The sequence below is a fragment of the Maylandia zebra genome, linkage group LG16, assembly GCF_041146795.1.
Source record: "Maylandia zebra isolate NMK-2024a linkage group LG16, Mzebra_GT3a, whole genome shotgun sequence".
Lineage (NCBI taxonomy): Eukaryota > Metazoa > Chordata > Actinopteri > Cichliformes > Cichlidae > Maylandia > Maylandia zebra.
The window spans coordinates 23,005,580-23,032,406 of record NC_135182.1 but is presented as its reverse complement, the minus strand read 5'-3'; the positions used below and the strand labels follow the sequence as shown (position 1 = coordinate 23,032,406).

At 39.2% G+C, this 26,827-nt stretch overlaps 3 protein-coding genes across 7 annotated transcripts in view; all 3 read right to left on the bottom strand.

Annotated features, from left to right (window-relative positions):
* Nucleotides 1-475: 475 nt before the first annotated feature.
* On the bottom strand, nucleotides 476-6,294 carry LOC101486517 (tumor necrosis factor receptor superfamily member 5). 2 transcript variants are annotated; one of them, XM_024805322.2, is made up of 9 exons: nucleotides 6,049-6,293; nucleotides 4,531-4,596; nucleotides 3,849-3,986; nucleotides 3,394-3,487; nucleotides 3,083-3,208; nucleotides 2,268-2,423; nucleotides 1,928-2,015; nucleotides 1,637-1,821; nucleotides 476-1,441 (listed from the first exon to the last, which is right to left on the bottom strand). In XM_024805322.2, the coding sequence occupies exons 3-9, from the start codon at nucleotides 3,888-3,890 to the stop codon at nucleotides 1,431-1,433; spliced, it is 702 nt and encodes a 233-aa protein (XP_024661090.1). In that variant the 5' UTR covers nucleotides 3,891-3,986; nucleotides 4,531-4,596; nucleotides 6,049-6,293; the 3' UTR covers nucleotides 476-1,430. The 2 variants fall into 2 exon arrangements, with proteins under 2 accessions (XP_024661090.1, XP_024661089.1); XM_024805321.2 differs by lacking the exon at nucleotides 476-1,441 and having other exon boundaries at nucleotides 1,461-1,821; nucleotides 6,049-6,294.
* A 643-nt stretch (nucleotides 6,295-6,937) lies between these two features.
* On the bottom strand, nucleotides 6,938-12,003 carry LOC101474867 (tumor necrosis factor receptor superfamily member 5). The gene is made up of 10 exons (XM_004555607.4): nucleotides 11,827-12,003; nucleotides 10,356-10,493; nucleotides 9,904-9,997; nucleotides 9,614-9,739; nucleotides 8,922-9,077; nucleotides 8,542-8,629; nucleotides 8,251-8,435; nucleotides 8,120-8,157; nucleotides 7,973-8,024; nucleotides 6,938-7,872 (listed from the first exon to the last, which is right to left on the bottom strand). The coding sequence occupies exons 2-10, from the start codon at nucleotides 10,395-10,397 to the stop codon at nucleotides 7,868-7,870; spliced, it is 786 nt and encodes a 261-aa protein (XP_004555664.4). The 5' UTR covers nucleotides 10,398-10,493; nucleotides 11,827-12,003; the 3' UTR covers nucleotides 6,938-7,867.
* A 12,163-nt stretch (nucleotides 12,004-24,166) lies between these two features.
* The window catches only part of nme9 (NME/NM23 family member 9), a 40,586-nt gene continuing 37,925 nt past the window's right edge, over nucleotides 24,167-26,827 (bottom strand). For all 4 annotated transcript variants that reach the window (XM_076875096.1, XM_076875097.1, XM_076875100.1 and 1 more), the window contains 2 exons: nucleotides 25,281-25,436; nucleotides 24,167-24,303 (listed from right to left, as the gene is read on the bottom strand). In XM_076875096.1, the coding sequence (XP_076731211.1) occupies nucleotides 25,357-25,436 (80 nt within the window). In that variant the 3' untranslated portion in view covers nucleotides 24,167-24,303; nucleotides 25,281-25,356. The remainder of the gene's footprint in view (nucleotides 24,304-25,280; nucleotides 25,437-26,827) is intronic.

Below are 26,827 nucleotides of genomic sequence, written 5' to 3'. Positions count from 1 at the left end.
CAAGCAACTTAAAGAAGTCCAGACGCTTTTCTTTGCAAGCTCCTTTGACTATTTGCTGTATAAGGTCACATAATCTGTGAGATGACAAAACAAACACTGGAGTCTGCAGGACTATTTGGACCGTAACTTTATACCATGAAAACGTGGCCCACCAGAGGTAAAATCAGCCATGCACACACCATTTAAGTGGATAAAAACGACTGAGTGGGCTCAGTGTCTCTTAAAAGTCAAGCCTAATGCAGTGTCTTAAATATGCATTCCTTACAATGGCCAGCAGGGGGATACTTTGGTTGCACAATGAAATCAAATTGTACAGAAACCTTTGGGAAAATGACCTTACTGCTCAGTTATACTATAACCTCAGTAATCAGTTTTAAAATTGGATCATGGTTTCATTGCATTAAATAAATATTTCATATTTGTGGTCAACCATATTGGATACTGTAGAGATATGGTATTCTTAAGAGGAGTGGCTACCCCGTGATTGACAAGTCTCAACACATGAGCCTGCAGTCTCAGTTTCTCAGTATGAGCAGAGATCTTCTAATATAATCAAGAACTCTCAGCTGATCTTCTTTAAACAACAGTCCATAAAGATTTGGGAACTGAGGAGACCAGCTGCTGGACCTTTGGGAGAGGAATATTGTCCCATTCTTGTCTGATATCGGATTCTAGCTACTCAGCTTGTCAGCCTTTTGTTTCCCCCCTTCCCAACTTTTTGGAGATGTGCTGGTATAAAATTCAAAATGAGCTAGTATTTTTCATTAAATGATAAACACCTTAGTTTAAGTACTTGATATATGTTCTGCATTTTACTGTGAATACAATTTGGGTTTATAAGATGTGAAAATCACTGCATTCTTTATTGTCAAATGCACATTTTACACAGTGTCCTGACTTTGTTGAAACTGAGGTTACACATCTGGGATGAAAATCTCCATAAAAAAAAACATGTGTACTTATCCAACAGTCCATTAAAAACCACATAAAAAAATCCAAAAAATAAAATAAAAATTTTCTGATGCAGAAAGACCCGCCGGGACTTTGAGACCTTATATACTTTACTATACCATATTATTATAGTATATATTAATAATATACTACATACATTATTGTGACATACAATTTCAATTGAATTATAAGTTAGCATCATCATTATACTTTTTAAAGTTCAAAACTTTTAAAATAAAATTCTTTTTTTTAAAAAAGAAATTCTTTAGAAAAACACTGGAAAGGTTTAGAAGATACTCTAAACTCTTCCTGTGATAGCATCCATTTGTTCATCATGATGCAGTAAAGATTATGAATCTTCTATTCTTTTGTCTTCAGATAACGTCCAGTTTCCAGGTAATAATTCGGACAGCAGTGAATCAGGGAAGTTTGTAGTTTTCTGTTCACTGCAAACACGATGTCTCAGCATCCAACTGGAGTTACAGCACGTCTGCAGGCGGAAAGAAATTAGTGTAAAATATTATATTATATATTATTATATAATATATATATTATATAATATATATATAATATATATATATATTATATATATAATATATATATTATATATATTATCTCACTGATAATATATATTATATATATTATCAGTGAGTATACCATTCTCATTGTTCTCTGTTATTCTCACCTCTTTTTGGACACAGAGTCTTTCTTTTGACATAAATAACTATAACTATAACTATGCCAATAACTAAAATCGTCAACAAGCAGCCAATGATGATTGGGACCACATTATCCTGATCTTGTTCTTCACACTGAGCATCAGTTGTAGCATTTCCTGGTCTTATCAGCTTAAGGTTTAGGGATTCACATCTGGAAGGACAGAGAGACACTTTACAGGAAAATGTACAGATGTGCCACAATCACTGCTGCTGGAACAAATCAGACGTGTCTGTATCTGCTGTAAAGCTTCACTTACGGTCTGTGTGGCCGGCAAAACTTTAAAGTCCCATCTGAAAATGTCCCATTGCTGCAGTCAGAGCACTCAGTGTCTCTGAAGGCTGTTCCTGCACAAACATGATGTTTACACCATTTTCAGCATGTACATCACGTAGGATCAGTGAGTGACTGTGACATCGGAGTAATTACACGTGCCAGGTGACTCCACCTTTGATTCTGATTTAAAAAAATTTAAAAATACAAATATGATCCTTCTAAACTTTACTATAAAGTTAATAACACCTCATTCAGAAACCACTGCAAGTAACAAACAGATTATTTCATCCAGGTTATTTACACTACAAGCATAAGAAACCAACCTGTTTGGCTGATGTATTCTCCTGGTTGACATTGCCTGTGTTTGTGTGCTGCCATGCAGCTACCAGCTGCGACGTCAACACAGTAGAATCCATCCTCTGGTTTACAAACTGTATCTAATGTTGATGTGCATGTCCTGTTCTCCTTCAGACCAAAACCTGTGAGCATGTAGAGAGGACACATCTTAGAGAGACAAGGCCGCGATGGTTTCTACACGTGCAGGGAGGGACAGGGAATATACACTGGACATAGGATGTTGAAGATGGAGGTTTCAGGTAGGAGGAAAAGAAGAGCATAGACAAGATTCATGGATGTGGTGAAGAAAGAGATGGAGAGATGGTGTGAGAGAAGAGGATGCTAGGGATTGGTGAAGAATGAGCCAGAGGGGTCACTGCTGTAGTGACATTATGATGTCATTCATCAAAAGTTACTTAAGATTATTTTGATTGATTTACTAAAATTTTGTAATAATTGACAGATTGAATGATTTGACATATTAATTAAAATAATACATTTATAGAAAACGTTAATGAAATGATGCTTCATTTTATTTAGGTGGAAATCTAAAGGTTAAGTGGAGGCAACATCATATCGCAGAGCGTGAGAGCTGATCATGAGTTCATGTGGAATATCTTGAGGCATAATTACTTAATCAGTTAGTGTGTTAAACATGTCGCCAGTTTGTCACATTCATTTACATGCAGTCATACATGTTGTAAATCAATGTCAAACCATCTTTAACTGTATTAATTCTTACATCACATTAACAGCAGAACATGCAGTAACAACTTCCCTAGTTTCATAAATAAAAACCTACTTAGGTCACAGATTGTGCAGTGAGTGCATTGTTTGAGTCCACTGGGCTTATCCATGTGGGTTCCACCCTCGCAGGCCACACAGGAAGTGTGTGCAGTCTCTGTGCAATCTGTCTTGACTCGATTTCCTGTTATAATAAAAGAACGGCAGACTATTTTCAATGCATATTGTTTTTACTCATATAAACTGTGAAATCTTTAGAGTTATAAAGGTATGAAGTTGAACTTTTACATACAGAGAGACAGTAAAGAGCAGGACTCCATGTTTAATAACCAAAGTAAAATCAGCCTCTAACATTCAGCTGGATCTTACCTGCAGGACACTTTTGACAGCATAGGTCTTGTGCTTGATACATTGTTGAAGAACACGAGAGAGTGAGGACACTGAAGACTTTCATCATGATTAACTGAAAACAAAGAAAAAGGAATACATTTAAAAGTAGAAGCACGCTTCAAACTGAGAACTAACAGAGAGGAGCAGGAGGTGGAAAAGAAGAAAGATATGAAATGAAATGCACAACAACCTGAAAATGAGAGCCGATGAGTGAAGAAGGAAGATAGTGAGGATTATGATATCAATTTAAAGGAAAAGTAGACAGTATGGGAAATTACATCATGTAATTCACAAGGTGAATTAAACACATGCAGAAGTGATTCAGAAAATACTGAGTGGGTTAAATAGTTGCAGACAAGGAAAAATATTAAGTATGAATTAGTTACATTAAAAAAAAAGAAGCTTTTTGTAAGTTTGTATGAAAAATATTTTACCAGCAACACTGCAGCTGTCAAAGAATTTCCTCCTGAAGTCATTTTATACAGCAGAATGAAGACTTTCCTGAACTGAAGACCGTCTCACTGAGATTTGCAAGGAGATGAGCTGTATGATCTAAAACAGCAGGAGAACATCTGAAAAAAAATATGTAAGTGAGCAGCAGGAAACCTGGTTCATGCGGATATTAAAACCTTACGGTACAGGTTAAAAAGTAGTATCTTGTTGTTTGTTTATCATAATTAACCTCCTAAGACCTGATCTCTTTCATGGCATGCATTTTTAATTTCTCTTTGCTATTTGGGCTGAATGGGACCCGATGGATGTAAAAACAAAGAATTATCTTTTTACCTGGTTTTGCCCTACAAGGGCCTCATATGCACATATGAGGACATTTGTTTTTAATTTTAAAAACAAATGTCAGTGGATATCAGTGGATATCAGGCCCTTGTAGAGCAACATTTAGTATTGTGGTCTAGACAACCCAAAATGTGATGTTCACATATGTGGATGCCAGGTCCTAGGAGGTTAAAGAAAAAAAATATTTAAAGGAACAACATATTGGGGTGAGTGAGCATAAAGTAAAGTTGTAGCATAAAGAACAAGAGGACATAAAATAAAATTGTTGTTTCTGGTTCCCTGGTCCGTATTACAGGAAGCGGGTTTACGGCAGGAACCTACCTGCAGATGTTCTTTGACAAAGTCTTCACTTGCTGTTGCACCTGCAGCTTGTTTAAGGTGTACAGCCTGTAAGAACAGAGACAGTGACGACCGTATATTGTGGATTCACTACAAAATCTATAGGATACATCTTTCCAACACTGATAGGCAGCTGTCAGGTTGTCAGCAAGTTCCTCTGCATGAAAGCATTTACCATAAGCATTCAACTTTCTTGGTCCATGAGATTAAAGTGAGGGCTCAGCTCTTTATTTGCCTGATGACGGAAAGCTTTCACTCATTACATACAGATGTGCTTGAATCAGCTCACTTAATTGAACTAATTTTAATCAACTCTTAAGGAAGTCAAAACTCAGAGTTAGTCATCTCAGATTTCATCATTTCAGAACAGGGCCCTGTTGTTTGACTCATATAATATGCAGAGACCACTGAAGAACTACAGTTTTATGGAAAATTGTTCAAAGGAATGATCTTGACTTTATTACAGCTAGCATATTAAAGTCGCCGCCCTCTTTCAGCTGCTCCCTTTCCAGTCCCTTGCCTCCTCCTCTGACACACCAACCCTCCGCATGTCCTCCTGCTACATCCATGAATCTTCTCTGAGGTCTGCCTCTTCTCCTCCTCCCTGGCAGCTTTATATTCGACATCCTTTGTTCAGTACATCTAGTTTCTCTCCTTTGCAAATATCCTCAGCTCTGCCTCTCTAACTTTGTCTTTCAAAGCGGACCCTCTGATGTACTCTTTCCTCCCTCCTAATAACAATATTAACATCTTCAACTCTCCAGCTCAGTCTCCTGTCATTTTGTCAGTACCACCATCTCCAAACCATACATTATAGCGGGTCTCACTACCATTTTGTATACCTTCTTATCACTCTCACTCTCAACAGCATCCATGGGACGAATGAAGTTAGGTGAATCTGAATCATTTGCTATTATCTTTCTGTCACAAATCCCCCTAACACTCATCTCCAACCTGCCTGCACCGACTTCATCACTTTTCTTGTGCACTGTACATTGCTATGGATATTTGACTCCAGGTAATTAAACTCATCTACCTTCACTATCTCTATGCTCACTTTCCCACCTTCCTCACCTGTCATTCTCGCACATATTCTGTCTCCAGAGAATACCCCCACCTCTCCAGGCTCGCTTCCACTTTCTCCCTACTCTCAGTACACATACTTCTCTTCTCTTGGCACCCATCATATACTTTCTCTAGATCCACGAAGACACAGTGCAATTAACTTCCCCTTGGTCATCAATACCAAACTATTAAATCTAATAATTATATCCGACAAAGTTTTTGCAGAGATCAGTTTGGTTTAGATAAAAGTCTGTATTGTTTCTTGTTACAAAGCATTGCTTGAACAGGACTTTGGTTACTGTTTTATTCACCGTTCACTTTCTACGGACCTGCTTTCTCCACTATGGTCCGCAGCCGCATTACAAACAGCCGAATAGCTGCTTCGTTTAACAGCCTGTAACCAAACATTCTGTAGAAGTGATCTAAGGAACTTACCGTCAGCGGTATAAGACGAAGTTCGGAGAGTCTCCGTCACAGCGCACCGTAGGCTGAATAGTTCAAGACGCACTGGAAAGTAAACATCTGCCGTTTCTTGAAAATTAAGCTTTCAAAAACAACGGCTAAGCTTCAGGGAGAAAGCGAAAGTGCGCAGAACATGCAGAAGAGAACAAACGCGCAGTCCGTCATGACATTATATGGCCGGTTTCTTATGGAGGAGTGTCGAGTTGGGAGCGGTCGGTGGGTAATAGTGCCAGAGGCAAGGTACACCTTGGGCAAGCTGCTTGTTTCATGACCCAAACAATTATTCACACTCACATTCACATCTATGGGCAATTGAAAATTTTGGGTCCAATTGTAATTGATTAACGCCACATTTGATTGAATGTTTAAGGATATGTTTATTTAATTCATTATGGGACTCGTAGACCTCCATATTTTCCTACTGTACTTTCATTTTTATATGACCTCTGTGAGGTAAAAGTGGCTGTCATACACTATGATGAGCTGGAGCAGACTAATTCTGAGAGTCTTAATGAACTTTAAATGAGCTTTAACTCTTTAAAATCTCTTCACAGAGCAAACAGATGCTTTTCTCATATATATTGGTACTCTTAGAAATGAAAACATTTAGTATAGATGAAGAAAAACAGAAGTCTGTCGGGTTGCGTAATTCTGAACTCTTGTCTTTCAGTTTCACTTTGTTTTGCTCAGTGTAAACATCTCTAATGGCAGAATACACCTTACTATTACCTTACTACTAATAAACCTTACTATTCATTTCTGAACAGTGATCAGCCCATAATGGAAAGCTTGTGTGCCTAAATGTAACTCCATGACGTACAGAAACATTACACACACTGATGTCAGTTGCTTTTTTAATGTAATAACAAGTTCCTTAAACTGATGTGACTTTAGCTGTATTGTGAATGACATGAATCAGCTTTGTGCTCCAAAATAAGAGGAAATAAACTGTATAATATAAAAATGAACTTTTATTGCGCAGAATTACATAAATAAAATATTAAAAAAGTCTTTTCTTCAGCTTCTTTAGATTGTGGTATGATCTTTTGCTGTCACTCAAAAAGCTCAGTCACAGCAGCATCACACCGAAACAGTGCACATGAATTCAAATGTATGGGATGAAGCTCCTGTTACTAATGCACTATATCACCTTCATCTGATTTTAGCTGTTATCTGGAAAAAACCTATCCATTTTCTATCATCCACACTGAAATATACTTTGACCTAATAAAATATCATTTATTTGCCTTTCTTTGGTATGTTTTTGGTATGATACTTGAGTATGTTTTTACTTTCTGCTTTCACACCACTGAACAGACTGAAGAGGACTAGAAGCTTTCCTAGCTGACATGTATAAATGCAGCCTTTTCCATTTACTGCTACTTTATACAGTACTTTTATTCCTCTACATTGCGCCATCCATTATCAGAGAGGCCTCAGTTTCTATTGATGTTAGGCACAATGTGTGATGTGGTGGTTAGTAATACTTGGGCACCACAGGGACGGTCCAGTCTCCATTCATGTTCACTTTGTACACCTCAGATTTTCAGTGCAACAGTGAATCATGCCACCTGCAGAAGTTCTCTGATGTCACTATAGTGAATGGGCGGGTTAAGGGTGAGCAGGAGTCGGAGTCTAGGGAGCTGTCGGGGAACTTTGTGGAGTGGTCGGGTAAAAATCACCTCCTTAATGTCAGCAAGACAAAAAGAGCTGGTGGTTGACTACTGGAGGAAAAAACTGCGACTAGGTGGATCAAGCAGGTGGGGTCTCTTCTGTTAATCTTCATATAGTTTCACACTGAGGAGAGAAAGATATTCAGTTAAATAGCAAACCTCTTGTACGTTTGCAGAGACATCAGGCAGTGCAGGTTTGAGTGGATAACTCATGGCCATCTTACCTGGTTTCTCATTCAGTATTTTCAGTTCTATTTCTGTTTCTTTTTCTTCATTCTTAGTAAAAAACAAAAAAACGAAGACATAATTACTTTGATAAATCAGGTGTTGCCATCCGTTACAGTCCACACTCCTGTGATATTCAAACATACCTTCCTCAAGTTGATTAGGTGTACAATTATTTTTTCGCCTTTGCAAAAAGAAAAACAATTTAAAAATTAGTGTAAAAATATTATTTTCTATATAGATCATGATAAGATTTTCATTGTTCTGTTACTCTCACCTCGTTTTAGACATCCAATCTCCTTTCTACAGAGACACAAAGCTATAAGTATCACAATTAATAAAATCAGTAACAGGCAGCCAGTGATGATCCAAGAAAGAACCACATTCTCATCTTGTTCTTCACACTGAGCATCAGTTGTAGCATTTCCTGGTCTTATCAGCTTAAGGTTTAGTGACTCACATCTGGAAGGACAGAGAGACACTTTACAGGAAAATGTACAGATGTGCCACAATCACTGGTGCTGGAGGAAATCAGACGTGTCTGTATCTGCTGTGAAGCTTCACTTACGGTCTGTGTGGCCGGCAAAACTTTAAAGTTCCATCTGAAAATGTCCCATAGCTGCACACAGAGCACTCAGTGTCTCTGAAGGCTGTTCCTGCATCAACACGAATATGCACCATTTTCAGCATGTACATCATGAAGGATCAGTGAGTGACTGTGACATCAGAGTAATTATATGTGTCTAATGACAACCAGTTTAAAATACATCTAAAAACATTTCCTTGTTTCAGTTTCTAAATTTGATCTTTCTGAGTTCATTCATGTGGTGGAGTGATGGAGAGCAGCTTTACTACAAAGTAATAACACCATATTGAGAAACCACTGCAAGTATGCAACAGAAATATTATTCCATCCAGTTTATTTACACGTAAGCACAAGAATACAACCTGCTTGGCTGATGTATTCTCCTGGGTTACAGGGTTTGTGTTCTTGTGCTTCCACACAGTGAACACCGTCATAGTCAACACAGTAGAATCCATCCCGTGGTTCACAAATTGTATCTGATGTTGTTGTGCATGCCCTCTTTTTCTTCACATTTAAATCTGTGAGCACGTAGAGAGGACGCATGTTAGACAGGATGCTAGGGATTGGGAAAGAACGAGGCAGAGAGGTCACTGCTGTGGTGATATTATGATGTCATTCATCAAAAGTGACTTATGGTGTTTTTCCTGCTTAAAATTAGACACTATAACAGTGATCAACATTTAATCAATTATTTTAAAATTACTGATATATTAAAAGTTTGTAATAATTGTCAGATTGAACAATTGAACATTTTAATTCAGAAAAAAATATTTATAGAAAACATCAATGAAATCGATGCTTCCTTTTACTTTGATGTAAATCTAAAGTACGGTATATTATCTGTAGGCAACATCATATCGTAGAGGGTAAGAATGTCAAATCAAAGCAATAGGACCCTTATAACAATCTTTACTGAATTTCCCGGAGGAACCTAAAGAGCACGAGGAAATAAAATAAAATGTTCTGTCTGTCTGTCTATCTAACACTTTTAATTCTTATACAGCAGTAACAGCTTCACTAGTTTCATAAATAAGAAATATGAATAAAAACCTACTTAGGTCACAGATTGTGCAGTGAGTGCATTGTTTGAGTCCGCTGGGCTTATCCATGTGGGTTCCATCCTCGCAGGCCACACAGGAAGTGTGTGCAGTCTCTGTGCAATCTGTCTTGACTCGATTTCCTGTTATAATAGAAAAAAGCAGACTATTTTCAATACATGTCGCTGTTACTCATCTAAACTGTGAAACATTTAGAGTTATAAAGGTATGAAGTTGAACTTTCACATATAGAGAGACAGTAAAGAGCAGGAGGGAAATCAGCCTCTAACATTCAGCTGGCTCTTACCTGCAGGACACTTTGAACAGCACAGGCCTTGTGCTTGATACATTGTTGAAGGACATGATTGAGTGAGGACACTGAAGACTTTCATCATGATTATCTGAAAACAAAGAAGAAGAACAAAGAATACATTTAAAAGTAGAACTAGGCTTCAAACTGAGAATGGCTCGACTAACAGAGAGCAGCAGGAGGTGGAAAAGAAGAAAGATATGAAATGAAATGTGCAACAACCTGAAAATGAGAGCTGATGAGTGAAGAAGGAAGATAGTGATGACAGCATCAATTTAAATGAAAAATAGACAGTACAGGAGGAAATTCTAGCATGTAATTCACACAGTGATGCAGATGTGAGTCAGAAAATGTTGACGGGGTTACAAAATAGTTACATAGAAGGAAAAACAATAGTTTTAATTTTTCTTTAAAAAGCTTCTTGTAAGTTTGTATGATAAATATTTTACCAGCAACACTGCAGCTGTCAAAGAATTTCCTCCTGAAGTCATTTTATATGGCAGAATGAAGACTTTCCTGAACTGAAGACCGTCTCACTGAGATTTGTAAGGAGATGAGCTGTATGATCTAAAACAGCAGGAGAACATCTGAAAAAAAAATGTAAGTGAGCAGCAGGAAACCTGGTTCATGTGGATAAAAAGTTAAATGTTTATGATTCAGGGTAAAAAATTTAATTGCTTTTTGTTTTTTGTTTGATTGTTTTTTTAAATTGTTTTTTTATAATGAAAGAAAAAAGTATTTAAAGGAATAACCTGGTGGTTTGCTTACAGTGCTTAACAAATATATTAGAACAGAGATATTTTAGAGATCTGTCAAAAAAAACTAAAACTAAAACTTATATTCTTTATTATCAAACAAATAACAAACTAAATTCACGATTTTACACCCACATTTGAGCTGACACGCTTTACTTCACTGATATTATTCATAAATATTATCCAACCACTAAAACCAGCTATTCTGTAAGTAAACAACTATAATTTGGATTCTAACGTAAAACAGTATACTTTAAAATTCATGGAAAACAACAATATGTGGATTTCAGCATTAAAATGTGACTTTTGCTTAAAGAGGTTGTACATACTGATGTAGTAACCATGAGAGAAAATTAAAATAATTATCATTAGTGTTAATTTAGGGCAGATGTGGCACAAACGTTAGAGCACACGAGGAAATAAAATAAAATGTTAACATTTTTTAAATGTAGATCAAGGCTTGAAAATATGTATTTCCCTCACAAGCTCCATGCTATTGTAAAGATATAACAACATTTAAAAGGAACTTTTTCTTGAGGAAGTCAAAATGTAGTTAATTTATAATCAGTTCAGAATTTAAAGTTAGAGTTTGTTAAACGTGCCCTCTGGAACATGGCCCTAGTGTTTGTTTTGTATATTATGCAGAGTTCATATAGAAATTATAGATGGCTGCCGTGCCTACATATCAGCCTAAGTCCTAATCACCAAAGAATTTCACACAGTACCACTCCAATGAAAAATGTGTGACAATTATTTCACTGAATTATCAATAAAGATCATTAAAACAGTAAAAACTGTCATATATTATTCTGATTTTTTCTGGATTGTTAAATAATATCGAGTTTGTGGAGACAAATGATCAAACGTGAGGGCAGCTTTGGGCCTTGCCTGCTTTGAAGCTGCTTCAGCCTTTGTCTAACTTTCCTTTAGTCAACTGTAACGATTGTAACTTCAAAGTTTTTGAGTAACTGGCTGGATTTAGATACAAGTAAGTATTGTTTCTTGTTACAAACCACTGCTTCATTTACTTCTCTAAAAAACTCTTTTCTTCACTAATGTCTGCAGCTGCATTAGCAACAATTTAATAACTGCATCGATGCTGCGAACACCTTCTGTATCAGATCCTATAAACAAACATCATGCAGAACTGATTCAAGAGTCTTACCCTCAGCGGTATAAGATGAAGTCTTTAGGTTTCCATCGCAGTAAATCTTTGCTGTTCGTGAAAATTAAACGATTAAAACGAAAAGCAGCTTCTCTGTGAAAGTGAAGGTAAAGAAAAAATGTTACAGAGCACGAAGGGGAAGTCCGTGTGAACTATGGAAGTGAAGGTACTGCCTATCACAGCACAGTTTCTCTGTGAGCTTTCTCTCTGTTTTAGATTATCTGTGTTACTTAGGCCACAGGTGGCTGTTGAGTTATGTGAGTGTCTTGAGTTATGATTCGGAGTGGACGACTTAAAACCTGACTAAAGTCTCTTTAGAGCTCTTTAGGGCAACAGAGTAAACACAGAACACAGAGCTTTAAATCCAACCTGGCACCTTTCCCGTACCAGTTTTGGGACTCTTTAAGAGATGAAAACTTTCAGTGTAGATGAAGAAACGCTGAGGTCTTCTGAGAAGACAAAAGAGCTGGCAAGATTCTGGGGAAATTCCATTATCTTTTCTTTCGGTTTCACTTTGTGCTCAGTTTAAACGCAGCACAATACACAATGAACTTACTGTTCATTAACTTTTTGTAGCAAGACAGTGTATGCAAACACTTTTTGGCTGCAATATGCTGTTTGACACAACACAGCCACAAAGTTACCTCTCAAATGTCTCCTGAATGCAAAAATCCTCTCTTTCTCTCTTCAGCACATACAGGGAACAATAGTTGCTCATTGTAGGAGTCATACAGATTTTAGGTACAGACAGCAAACCTTTTACAGTGAGCAAAGTGCATTTGTGTGTCTAATAGTGTGTGTCTAAAACACAGAAGCAACAGACTCACTGATTTCAGCTGTCTTTTATATAATAACAAGTCCCTTAAACAGCTGTGACCTCAGCTGGATGGTTACAGAAATGCAATAAACTGGGGATGGTAATGGGGTTGCCTAGCAGTAGCAGCACTCTTTGTGCTGGTTTGGTGAGTTGCGTCTCCATCCCCATCCCCCTCACCCCTCAAGTGGGTTCATGTAGCAGGGTCTACCAGGCATTAGACCTCGACGCCATCAGCAGTAAGATGTGGGAAACGTTTCCCACTGGACAGCAAATTATTTGCTAAGGCAGCTATCCAGCCATCAGGTTGAGCCTTCAGGTCTTTGGAAAGTGCTGATCCCAATGCTGCACTCTTAGCACACCATTAATGAAAATGTTTGCACCAACCTGTCTTCATAGCCCAAGAAAAACATTCCAGACAAAAAGACCAAACCAAAGCTGACAATAAACGGCTGATCCAAACAATACAATTCCACAAATAGTCCACATTAACGCTCCTTAACGGCAATTTAAACTCCAGTCTTTAAAGTTTAAACTCACAACAAGTAAATATCCTCCAGGCACAGACCTCATCGTCTAAGTGGCACCATGCTTTTGGCCACGCCATGTGATCAAAAATTACAGAATTAAAATAAATAAATTCTAAATACTTCCAGAGTCAAACATTTAAATTCACACAGAGGCACAGCTCGGCACCTGAGCTGCTGCTGTGACCAAACTAGCATCCCTAAATTTTTAAATCCTCAGTAAATAAAAAACTTAATAGAAGCTTGAAAAAACATACGCTGCAACTTGGCACACATGTGCTGGGGACACACGCACACATTCAACCATATGCGTGCACTCTCACAAACTTTACTACTACTATAGGTAGCTATGAGACCTTAGCTCTGCATTCAATACCACGCCTGATATCCTAATCAGCTTGCTATGAGACTTTGGCCTCCTCATCTTCATCTGCACCTGGATCAAAGACTTCCTCACTGACCGCCCACAGAGAGTCAAAATAGGCCCCTCACCTCTCTTCCTCCATTACACTAAACGCTGGTACAGCTCAAGACTGTGTGCTGATTCCAGTCCTCCACTCCGTCTGTGCTTACAGCTGCATACTAGTCCACCCATCCAACACCATAATTAAATTTGTTGACTGTTGTTGCGTTCATCACAGGAGGAGATGAGTCAGCATACAGGGATGAATGCTCAGTGAATAATCAGACGCTGAAGACCACAAAGATAAATGAATTGGTATGTGACACCGATCCAACCCTTCGGTGCATAAATGGTTTAGATATTTAAACCAAATATTTATGTTGCTGTTTTAGTAGTAACTCAATTCAAAACACTTAAATCTTACCTGCACTGCTTACTGTCCAGTGACCTTGTGGTATAGTGTCCCGCACTTGTATTCTACAAAACTGCACTGGGCTACTTATTAGCTCAATGCTAAGATTTTGGATGTACCCAACTTTGGATGCACTTTTTTAGCATGACTATCTTTTCAGACAGCCATGTAATGCTTTACAACATGCATTAAACCCCCAAACCAAGACGTGAGACCACTTCTGATAACAATGACCTTAACAGCTGACACTGCAGCAATAGACCCCTTCTAAAGATGGGTGTAACACACACAGACACGTACAGAGATTTCTTGATATATTAAAGAGTATTTGTTTCACTCCCACCAAAATTGAATATTTGATAAAATGCTCACTGAAGGCTCAAACTGTAAGTCTTGAATCTGGCACCGGAGCTTCTGCTGCGTTTAGGTCTCATTGTTACGAGACATAAATCGTTCATTATCTCTTGAAGGACATTTCTCCTGTCATACACTGTGGGTAGATTATTACAGATAACCTGCCTGCCTTTTCATGCTTCCCTGATTTTATTCATAATATAATGAATGAAGGGCAGGAACATGTCTTCTCTGTAGTTGCTGTGAGGAGGTCACTCAGTGGGTCCTGATGATTGAAACTCTATGCTTCATTTAACTTAAGTGTGTAAATGCAAGTGTAGATGTACTATGGCAAAAATGTTATGAGAGACACTTACAGACCCTGGAGTGTATAACCGCACTGCGCTTGACCAAGGACTCCCACCATTAAGATTAATCAGTTACAACTCCATACTGAGAGGCTGGAGCTGATATGGAAAAAGAGCTTGTTACTGACATTATCCATCGGACTGGAGCCCAGCTACCATAGCTACACCTTGAACAGATCACCAGCCTGTCACAGGGCTAACACATAGAGACAGGACACCATTCGCACTCAAGTTCACACCTATGTGCAGTTTAGAATTACCAGTTAACTTAACCCTACTAAATGCATGTCTTTATGTAAGAATATTTTATATAAGAACACTTTATAAGATATTATACAGATTGTTATACGATCCAAATTGGTTCCTTCATCATATACATGACCTTGGGTGATGCTACTCAAATTGGAAGGTCTTGGATATCTATTGTGGCTAAAAAGGCTAACTCCTTTGTGTAAGAACAAAACTAAAAGAAGATCTTGACATGGCATGAAAAAGGCTCACTGAAATTTTCTGAGAAGGCTCTCATCTTTCCCAGTTCATCCGTCACCAAGCAGCACTGTTAAAAATGGGAAAACTGGGAATACTGCACTTTGAGACCAGACATTTAGAGGCATGATGCGTCCTAGTTTTGGAAATGTCTTTTAATCAGGTCGCACGCTGTAGACTGACACTGTGACTACAAGCGGGGATGCTTCAGTGGACGGCTATCGACGTTCAAAGACAGCAAGCTCAGGAAATCTCTCATCAGGGACTCAATTAGAGAAGTGCAGGGATACTAGCATTGACCCACCGTGCAGAAGTGCTGCTGCTGTTTTTAAAGCAGCTGTGTGTGTATGAGGGTGGGGGTGCATTTCCAAAGGGATGCTGAGTGAGCAAGAGAGAGGCAGGCAATCTGAGAGTCTTTCTCCTGGGCAACATTTTTTTTTTTTAAACCACTGCTGCATCTAGATGAATGTTTATAGAAGAACAGCTGAACATTATGAGAAGGGAAACAGGCATTAGAGACTAAACACAGACTAAGAAACAGCCAAATTAAACATATTGTGTACCTATGAACACTGCACTGTTTTTCACTAAATTTTATGTTTACTTAATTGATACCAATAAATACCAGTCAGGATGGCTTTACTTTTTTTCAGAAAAAAAAAGATATTTTGCATTTTCAGTTCATGACATAATCAGGCTTTGTGATCCATCCACTGGTGTGGTATTTTGAAATACTAAATAAAGTAATAATGTGAAATATTGCTCACAATCTCATTGGTCGTGACCTTGGAGACCTGGTCCTGCTGGTTGACTCACAGATTAGGAGGGTGCGGTTGTAGCCTTCCCATCACCACCCTGCTAACATCAGCAATATGACCAATGCTATGGCATGCAGATATATTCACGTATTTTCATGGTTTCATGGTTTTCTGAGGATGTAACAGCGCACGATCATCCTTGAAGCTAAACACAATGACACCATTTGTGGGATTTATCAGCATGGACAGAGTATATATCCTACAGTTAAAATACATGCAGATATGTAGACATAGGCAAGACGGCCTGTTCAAACAAAGTTCAAACAAAGGTGATTTAATGACATGGCTGATGTTGGCTGCTCTGAGTATTTCAGAAACTGCTGATCTATTGGAATATTTCCACGCAACCATCTCCAGGGTTTACAGGGAATGCTTCAAAAAAAGAGAAAATATCCAGTGAGCAGCAGTTCTCTGAGTGAAAATGCCGTGTTAATGCCAGAGGTCGAGGAGAATGGCCAGATTGTTTCAAGCTGATAGGAAGGAAACGGTAAATCAAACAACCACTTTTTAGAGCCAAAGCATAGAAGATTTTAAAAACGTTACCTGGTCCGATGAGTTTTGATTTCTGCTGCAACATTCTGTTGGTACGGTCAGAATTTGTCATAAAACAACATAAAAGCATGAATCCATCCTGCCTTGTATCAGCTGTTTAGACAGGTGGTGTAATGGTGTAGGAGATGTTTTCTTGGCACACTTTGGACTCCTTAGCACAGCCTACCAGAGTATTGTTGCTGACCAAGAGCACCAGACAAATCTGTCAATATAGGCTATGTGGCTGTATGCCACAAAGAATTAAGACAGTTATGAAAACGAAAGGGCTTCATCCCAGTACCAGCAAGGTGCACCTAATGTCTGGTGAGTGTAAATTTCCATCTTACCTGTGTACCTCTCCCTGTTAGCTGCATTTCCAAAGACTTCTTTTAAATGTCCTCCTTGACCATCAAATCATTTTCAGAAAGTTAAAACCTCGGAAACACTTTAATTGAAGGACATGATTAAAATGACTTTTCTTTTAACTTAAAAGACAACAGTGGTTTTTGGTGTGGATATTATGTGTGCTGTATATGTGCTTTTTAACTTCATTTAAGCTTCAAGTTATCAAACTTCCCGTGGTTAAGTGTTGAGCTTGAATAAATTATGCCTTTAATATTTTAAAAATCCCAGCAATGCCATTCAGAGACTGCAAAGTCTACTATATTAAAGCTATGGATATGTCATTTAACTCTTAAAGTCTAGTGAGATTCTATAAGGAGAAAGCAGTTGTTCTGTGGAAGGGATTACATCCTGAGTCATCAGCACTAGTGAGTTCAGAAACTGTGTAGCGTGATCACAACACGTGTTACAGCCGACAGCGCTGATTGCGTCACACACGTCAATGCTGAAGGTTCAAATCTCTGCCCATAAATCATATTTTGCCACTTTGGTAAAAACATCACACTGGATGTTCAGTAAAAGGCTCTACAAGTCGTCAGAAGCAGTCTGCCCATTAGCCGCCGAGAGGGGAACGCATGTCACTGCTAATCTTTCCTATTGCAAGATGATGATTTCTGACAAGTAAAGTACAGAACGGCTTTCATCTTTTCAATTGGTTCCACTCTTGTAAAAGTCTATTTAAACATAATGGAAGATTGAAGATAAAGCAATAATCTTTTTATGTGTGTGTGTTTTTTAACATAGTTAAAGTGCATGGCCCTGGAGTAGTATTTCTGACATTTCACAGTAACTATCCTCGGTGTGACTCTCAGCTCTTGGTTTCCTGTTTGGAGTTTCTTCCTTTGTGTGCAAGTGTGCTCTGAACTATAACTATAAATTGACTATATGTCTGAGTTTTTTTTTCTGAAAATCTCTCAGCAAATGCCTTATCAGCCTCCACCAGCCTCTAAATCTGAACACGAATAAGCCGACGGAGGACAGGTGTAAAGCGTATCATTGCATTGAAAAACAAGAAGAATGTGTCTAGAACTGTGAAAGCTGCTCTCCTGCAATTTGTTGCTGACCGCTGCTGCTTCTAGGGCTTCCCAATAATACCCATCATTTCATCTCACCTGACAAAAAGAAAAACCCAGCTATTCAAAATGCTTCTTTTCATTTTCAGGATCAGAAGAAGTTGCAGTGAATGCAGGGCTTTCTTCCCGAGTGATTCAGACTTCAGACAACTCGCATGAATAGCACATTAGCTGTATGCAATTTATTCAGTTTCAAAAGGTTCATAGGACGCCGAACCTTTGCAAGTGCACCAGAATATGTTTTTAAACACCTACAGTCTGCAAAAATAGTTCTGGGTCAGTGTTCTGGAAATGAACATCATCACCAACCAGAAGAACGGCAGCCCTGCTGATATTTCGCACCTTCAAGTCTCCTCAAATAGCACAAGTACTGGGGGCTTTCAAATTGGATTGAAAATCTGATAGATGCAGCATAATTGAGTTTTTCACGATTTCAGCAGTTCAGCCTTAGTTTCAGTTTGGACTCATTTGTAGCATACAAATAGCAAAATGCAATTATGTGTACTGGGAAAGCAGTGTGCAGGGTATACAGGGACTATTGAAACCCGAGAACCATAATGGAAAAGGGGCTTGAAGCAACCTCGCAAGTGTTTTGCATGTTTAAGGAGATGCACTTAAGAGCAGAGATATTTATACTGAAAACAATCCATTAAAAGTAAGTGAGATGACCCCGAAGCAAATATATGAAATGAATTTAAATATGCAGCACCATTTTATATCTAAAGAATATTTTTTTAAAATCCTATGCATCTGGTTGTTTTTTTCCCCTTGTGTCATATCAAAGCTAGGTCTGCGCATCTGTGAATTCAAAGAGACAAGGTGTGAAGAGAACGGAGACGAGCAGAATCACGGTGAACTCTGTGCAACCTCCCAGCTCCTTGCAAGTGGTTTCTATACAGCCGCTCCCACCCATTGATATCAGCGCTTCACGGCTTAAATAATTCAGCAGAAAATCACGACGCTACCTGATTCTCTGCATATACTGTACTCCTGTATTTAATTACGAGGAGGGGATGGTGAAACAGCAGATCCAGCACAGTAGAGGTTAATTGATAAAAATACGAAAGGCTAAAGAGGAAGCAGAAAGTTGAGTTTGTGAAGATGCAAATATCAAAGCAAACAGGGATATATATTGATATGGCAGGTTTAAATTATGGCACTGATTCCCTGCAAAGACTTGCAAGAACAGAGTGCTTGACATTAAGCACCAGCATCATTTAAATATCTTTTCGATTTGATGCACTTTAAAGCTAATGGCGTGATTTAATGTAAATCATGTTGGAAAATGCTGAAAGGCACCAGAGGCAGAGCTCCTGAGAAATGCTTCACACTATGATCTGCTTTCGGGTTTTGCTTCTAATGGATAAAATTAGCATCCATTTTTAAAAAATTGTTGTTTTCATCCAAATCAGAAATTGTGCAATAAAGCACAGCGTCTTCACTGTGTAGTATCTCGTGGTCTTGTGTCTTTCCTTGTGGGGGGGGGGGGAATGTTCCCTTCCCAACCTCCATCACCCCCTGCTATGAAGATGTTTTTAACAGTGTTTCTCCCCTCCTACAACATGATTTAGCATTGCCCCCTGAGATAAAAACTGATCTTTCATGGACATGAAACAAGACCTGGAAAGAAATATCAAAGAGCACATCAGAATCCGAGAGCCAGGAGACGGAGGAAATTACCGGCTTTGTGAGCCGAATGTGAGCCTGAATGTGGGCCTAATGGACTGTAAGTGACACCACTGCTTTGTAGCAGAAACGCGTTTCTGTGAATACAGACACTGGCTGAAGCAATTAAACAAACTAGCTGGTGACTTCCTTTAAAAGAGATTTCTTCTATTGTTCAGCCACATGCCCCCATTTTATGCATCCTGGCAAACTATGCTGCAAAAAATAGCCTTCCTGCAATCAACAAAAATCACATTGAAAGTGACAGACGAAATGCCCATCAAAGACATTACTAAGAAAAAAAGCTGTTTTTGTTTTCTTAAAAAAAAAAGCCCCAAAATCCATCAAGCCTTCTTTGATGTAGTGGGGGGGAAAACCCTGAAAAAATGTTTACAAATGGTTTTAGGCAACTTGTTTACTGCACTACATCTTGCCTGTGATTTACATCAGGCCACATAGCGATGTGCACATCACACCTACTGTAATATTACTGTAATATTCTCTCTGATCACACAACATGGACGAAGAAGTCTAAATTCAACACTAGCATCTCTCTGTAGTGTTACAAACATGACGGTTTATGACATAAGTAGGTTAGACCTGCATATGAGATTTAGAAATGTGATTCCCTCACTTTTATGACTGTTGCAGATCACGCAGAATACATATGATATTCTTAAAACACTGACTAAGCTGCTGCGCGGCATGTTATGAAGTCTCAGTCTATGTGTTGTTCCTAAACAGACTATAGATCAAAACTTTTGCTTTTCTAAATTGGTTAAATGTGATCTTAGTGTGATGTATGGAAGAAAAGGACACCATGGAGTGATGTACCGATTCCTTTTGAACTACTCCATATCTGAATTTGAGTACTTTAAGATTTGGATGCAGATCTAAACATTCAAAATATTTTCTTTGGTTAAATAAAATCTAAATTCAATCTGCAGTCACAGTAGGGAAACCAGTGTAGGAGCCTTTGAAAAGCTTGCTTCAAAGATGAGGACCAGGTCTGTGGCTGCTCACAGACAGTTGCATCTTTGGAGCAACCAGACAGTGAAATAAAAGTGATGAAATGGCAAGAAGACAGAGTCAGTGTGCAAAGGTTGGTAATTACATGCATACTCTTTGTGATAATACAGCAACTAACTGTGACAAATCAGTGAAAATCATAAAATGTGGTGTTGGTTTAATTTACAGATCGAGCAAGTGACCATGTCCTGCAAGGCTATCCTGAGGTCCTTTGCTGCACGTCTTCCTCTACTCTCGCTCCTTGCTTCACTGTACTATCTAGTAAAGGAAAAAATCACACTCAAAACAACAAAAAAGTAAAATTACAAATCTGTTGTTGTCTACAAAGAAAATCACATTAACTACTTATATTCAGAGCCCTGCTAGAATCTCACAGATCTGAAACTAAGAAATTCCTCTACAAATAGTCAGATAATTGCAAATGCAGTTGGTCCGAGCTGAACTGCAATTGTTTGGAGACAAGTTGCCACAAGTGTCCACCAGGAAACCTGTGCAATCACCCACATTTAGCCTGGTGGACAACTGTGCACAGAGTTTGAGGGTGTTGCACGCTTAACCTCTGGTTTCCACAACTGGTTGCAATAGGTCACTGAATGTGAATGGCATTCACTGGGCAACCACCTCATCACAAGGTAGGTTGGTGTCCTATTTTGACTCATGAGCAATACAGACCTACATGTGGAAGATGATTGCAGAGTGTACAGCATACTCAAAAACCCACCCACTGTGAACACACTACCCGTTAACTTTCTTTTTCGTTTGGTTGCTGCTGTTTTGGAGATGCTTGACAGGTTGCCAATAAGAAATTATAGCTGCTGTTAAGAAAAAAGTATAAAAACCACAGTACGTGGTTTCCCTACAGATTAACAATTCAAGCACATATTTTTGAACGTATCTGTCAAAATAACCATTTTCCAACCGATTCTGCAAATCAAACAACTTTGACTTTTATTCAATCAATGTAAGGACATCAGAGATGCATTTTCAAACAAACAAGATTGTGTTGATATTAATCCAGTGCAGTTAAGACAGGATCTTTTCTTCAGCTGTCAGCTGGTTCAAAAATCTCTCCCCTTCGTGTGAGATAAGGCCTCAACTGACTCTTCAGACTGTAGTAACCCTCATGACCAGCTCTCTTGTGCTATTGCTGGGTTGGCTGCGGGCCTCCGGCTGCCTCAGGTGGCTGAGCAGGTGGAGGATGTTGTATGGACAGTGTTGGTCTGGCACTGCGCTGCCGCTGTTGGGGTCCACGTGTGTTCCCACTCCTCCGGCGGCCGTCACCACGGTCGTGGAGGTGGAGCCGGCGGCAGTGGAGGCCACCACCATCAGCGAGGAGGTGGAGGTGGATACTCCTATCCCAGTCTGGTAGCCCTGGGTGGGCTGAGATAGAGTCCTGTCTACAGTAGTGTCCTTCAGGTCGTCGCTGTCCATCGATTTATCATAGTTCAGAACCTTCCACTGCTGGTTCACGGCCTGCCAGCGGTGGAAGATGCGAAACACAGAAGGTCCCTCGTGGACAATTAGTGCTGTGGAGATCAGAGCACCAGTTAGACAATGTCACAGTCGGGCTGCAGTCTTGAGATACACTACATCCCAGAACACTGGTAGACACACTGTGGTAAAGCGTGAAGAAAGTATTAGCTTTGGCAGTAACAGAACAAAACAACTCATCTTTAAAGTACTGCGCCACAAACCAGACATCAAATCTTTATTTCTTAGAAAAAGCAGGGACTGGATTTGGATTTAGGTTAAAAAAAAATAATGCATCCGTTCTGCAGCCTCGTTCGATAGCAGCTTATCTCAGATTCAAAATTGCTTATTGATTCATGTTCACTGAACTCAGCATCTGGAAAATTGAAATCCATCTGTAGCAAAGTTGTTTGGACCCCAATATTTTACTGCATGTTTTCCATTTTAAAGGCATGTAAAGGGAAATTCATCATGTATGGATCAGTCCACATTTAGCACTTATAACCATGTTTTTTAACACTACAATATAGTTTGCATCATGGAACATTACATGCAAAGTCCTTTTTTAGTGTTCAAGGTATTTGTTAACAACTTAAACATGATGATTTTATATAACTAATTCTAGTAACAAAATAATACATATTTTAAATAAAATATATCTAAATAGGAGGTATTGTAATAATTAAAAATACTGTGCACTCAAACACTTGAATGCTTTTAAATCTCCTTGTAACGGCATTAAATGCATTTTAATGGCATTACTTGCTTAAATGCTGCTTATAAAAAGGAGAAAGTAGGAGATTATTAAGTGTTACCACTACATATTGATCTTCAAGGAGCCTGCTAGTTGCTCGCCAACTACTTTATTACAGCAGTAATGTAATATTGCTGTTTAACAAGCCAATGACTACAGTTGCAGCAGCTGGAGTTTACTTATAAAATCCTGCCAGCTTTCCTCAACTCTGCTCCTCTCCCTCTCTAACTTTGTGGATAAGTGAAAGTCAGGTCTTTGCTCTTTAACATCCACCAGGTGACAAGTTAATCTCTGTAAAGTGCACCGTTAATGACTCCACAGTCAATCCTTCACAGCACCAAACCGGAGACAATCAATCACCTCTTTCTTACACCCTGCTGTCTACTGCAGTGGCACTTAGAGTCTCCTTAATGCGAGATGCCATCACACAGTTGTCCAAAACATGTGGGCCTCTGAGCGCCACAGGAGGACAGCAGGCTTAAATGCTATACATTTCAATCTGGACGCCCACGCACCAATGCAGGGAACTGTTAGAAATCCTTTGGTGCACCTATCTTATATATATATATATATATATATATATATATATATATATATATATATATATATATATATATATATATATATATATATATATATATATATATATAAAAGAAGAACAAAATCCCTCTTGTGTTATGACAGCACATAATGGTCTTTAACGTTTGGCTGAATTTGGCTCCGTAGCTTTTTATTATAGACTGAAATGCATTTTAATGTATGCAGTGAAAGCCACTTTAGCTGAATTTTGAACATTCAGCGTTCATGTTTAATTTATGATGTGAGCTTTGGTGCAGCATCTCAGCCTTGTGAATATAGAAACAGCGATAAAGACAACAACAAATAATCGTAGAGATTGACCAAACAATGCAATCAAATATTGATATGAAGCAGCTGACTTTGTGGTATGGATTAATTGCACTGAAACTGCCCGTGGAATTTACAGTTATTTGTAGGCAGCTGTTATGTATAATTACCCACTCTCCTGAGCACTTTTGACATTTACTTTTGCCTGTTGAATGCTCATGAATTAATGTGACCAGAGTGAAAAACACTCAATATAATTTTCAGTAGTAAAATGCTCAAACCCATTCAAAGAAGACGTAGAAATATTACATTCAGTTTGAAAAGTGATAAATCGCAACTGCTTAGCGCCTCACCGATGCAGACGACATCCATGAAGCCATACATGCCGTAGCAGATCTGGAAAAGCAGATCTTGACGCTGCCAGCGGGCTGACGGGCTAAAAGATGACCACACCAGCCAAGAGATGCTGGCCATCAGGAAGAGGGAGCCCAAGATAGCTGCTGCTATCTGCACCTTCTCTATCACTGTCAGAGAGATAGCCTGCCACTGCAAGAAGCAGAAGAAGTAGAAGGATTAGCGGTAGAGCTTAGGAGAAAATTGAGAAGCTAATCATAAACCAATTAATGTAAACATTCAGATTATAAGTTAATCAGGCTGAACTCAACAAAAAGACGAAGTCACACATCGCTCTCACCCTCGAAAACAGAAATCTGTGGCCTCTCATAACCCCATCAAATCACAGAAAAAGAAACTGCTTCTGCAATCCTTCTGTTCTAAACATCAGAGGGGAAAGGCCTGTTTAATTCAGATGCTTTCATTTTTTTCCACCCTGAATTTCTCAGTTTAGATTCTCCTTCTTTGGGTTGCTCTCTTTAGAGGTAGCCACAGCGGATCATCTGTCTCTATCACACCCTATCCCTAGCATCTTCTTCTGTCACACCAGTCCCCCCTGCATGTCCTCCCTCTTTTCCTCCTGCTTGGCAGCTCCATATTTAACATCCTTTGTCCACCCCAAACATCCTCTGAACATGACTGCCTTCCTTCCTCATTTCTCCCTCCCCAACCTCCTGCAACAATGGCACAGTTTCCACCCGCACCCTGCTGTTCAACAGCACCGGTGGCGGTCGTTAACCTGGATCTCGACCAATCTTATTGAAGAGCTGCATGTCTGATTTGGCAAAGATGCCCTTCCTGATGCAACCCTCCCCAACCCTTTATCTAGCCTTGGGACTGGTACTAGAAATATACTGGCTGGTCATCAGAGACCAGCTGGAGCTGCGGTTAATGCGTGTTTTCTTAATAAAAAACAAAACAAAACAAACAAAATATGACATGAAAACAAGTAACTCCATATAAGTGGTGTCATGCTCCTAATTACATAACAAAGGTTCTATGATTTGAGATTTTGCAGTGTTCAGTTAGACTGCCATTATCACCAAAAAACAAACAACTTGGTCATAATTTCCGAGCTGTAAATACACAGTGATATTTCTGAATTGGTGAACTTAACACCCACAGCTCACCTGTAGGGGGTTCTTGGTGCTGATGGCAATGACCTGATATTTGTAGTAGCAGAGTTCACAGGCCCAGGAGCCTCTCTCACTGATCCATTTGATGAGGCAGGGCTGGTGAGTGCAGCGCACTGACCCGCTGCACCGGCATGGGCTCAGGAGCTCCCCCTGCAGGAAACAGGCAGAATAAGTTAGTCCCTGCTAACCATGACAAGAGCTTCTCATAATTCAGCCAAAGTAAATGCATAAATGTTCTGCTCTGGTTTGAATATAACTTGATTTAATGGGCTGGTTAACATTGTTTAGATGACCATTTTATGGCCTTATGGGCAGGGATAGCTCAGTAGGTAAAGTGGTCGCCCCATGATCGGAAGGTCGGCGGTTCGAATCCACTTAACGGCTACCCTGAGGTACCCCTGAGCAAGGTACCGTCCCTACACACTGCTCCCCGGGCGCCTGCTTAGTGGGCTGCCCACTGCTTCACTGAGTGAATGGGTCAAATGCAGAGAAAAACAAGTAATTTCCCCATGGGGATCAATAAAGTATCCATTATTATTATTATTATACTACCTTCGTTGAGTACACTCTAAGAAGTGATTTATGATTCAGAAAAAATACCAGCTGACGGACCCTTTCTCTCCATCTTATTTACCTCTTGACGTAACCCCTTTACATACAATAATAAGTGCGTTACACTGTGTTTATATTTCTTGCACTTCTTTGTGTTGGCTTATTGATTTTCTGAGCGCTCTTTGTGCACTGCTAGGCACACACACACGCAGAGCACTTTGCATGCCTGTTACAGCAGAACAACAGATCAGGTGTGAAATGAAAGCTTTGCCTTACACCTAGTTGACAGGCAAAATGCTTGATTACTAGTACCGCTGAAAGTGGAGGATTAGTCACCGAAGCACCTGTGAAAGAGCAAACCCTAACAAAGCTGCAGCATACAGCACAAAGGGAGCAGACAAACCACAGCTCTTGACATCAGTAGAGCTGCTATAGACATTAACTATTTTATACTTACAGAAATGCAAAAGAAGCTCAAAATACTCGTTCTGGTCGACCTACATTTCTCTACAATTCACATAACAGTTCAGAGCTAGATCCAGTATCTGGTCTAGTTATCAGAGGATGGTTTCTTGACATCCTGTCCATCATAAAGTGACATTTTTGAAGGCACTGTTAGTCACTGAGGTTGTTAAAGGGCATTTCAAATCCCTTCTGTCAGCACGATGACAGCCACATACTGTATGATTAATGTGACCGGACAGCCGAATAAATGTTTGTGTTGCGGGTTTATTAAACTCTAGGTGGCACTGAACTATATCTTAAAGAGGTGGCTCTTATATCCTTTTTTAAAAATGACCTTCACTTTACCACCTTAAAGCAGCTGAAGTAAAGGTCTGCCTTCGCTCCCTGAACGGCTGCTCGGTGGTCAGACGTGTGAACCACATGAAAACATCACTGGTGTCAGGTGAGGGAGCAGAGATCAAGCTGCCTTATTTTTAGCCGTTTCCATCATGTTTTCAATCCAGCTGGATGTGACAAGATTTCAG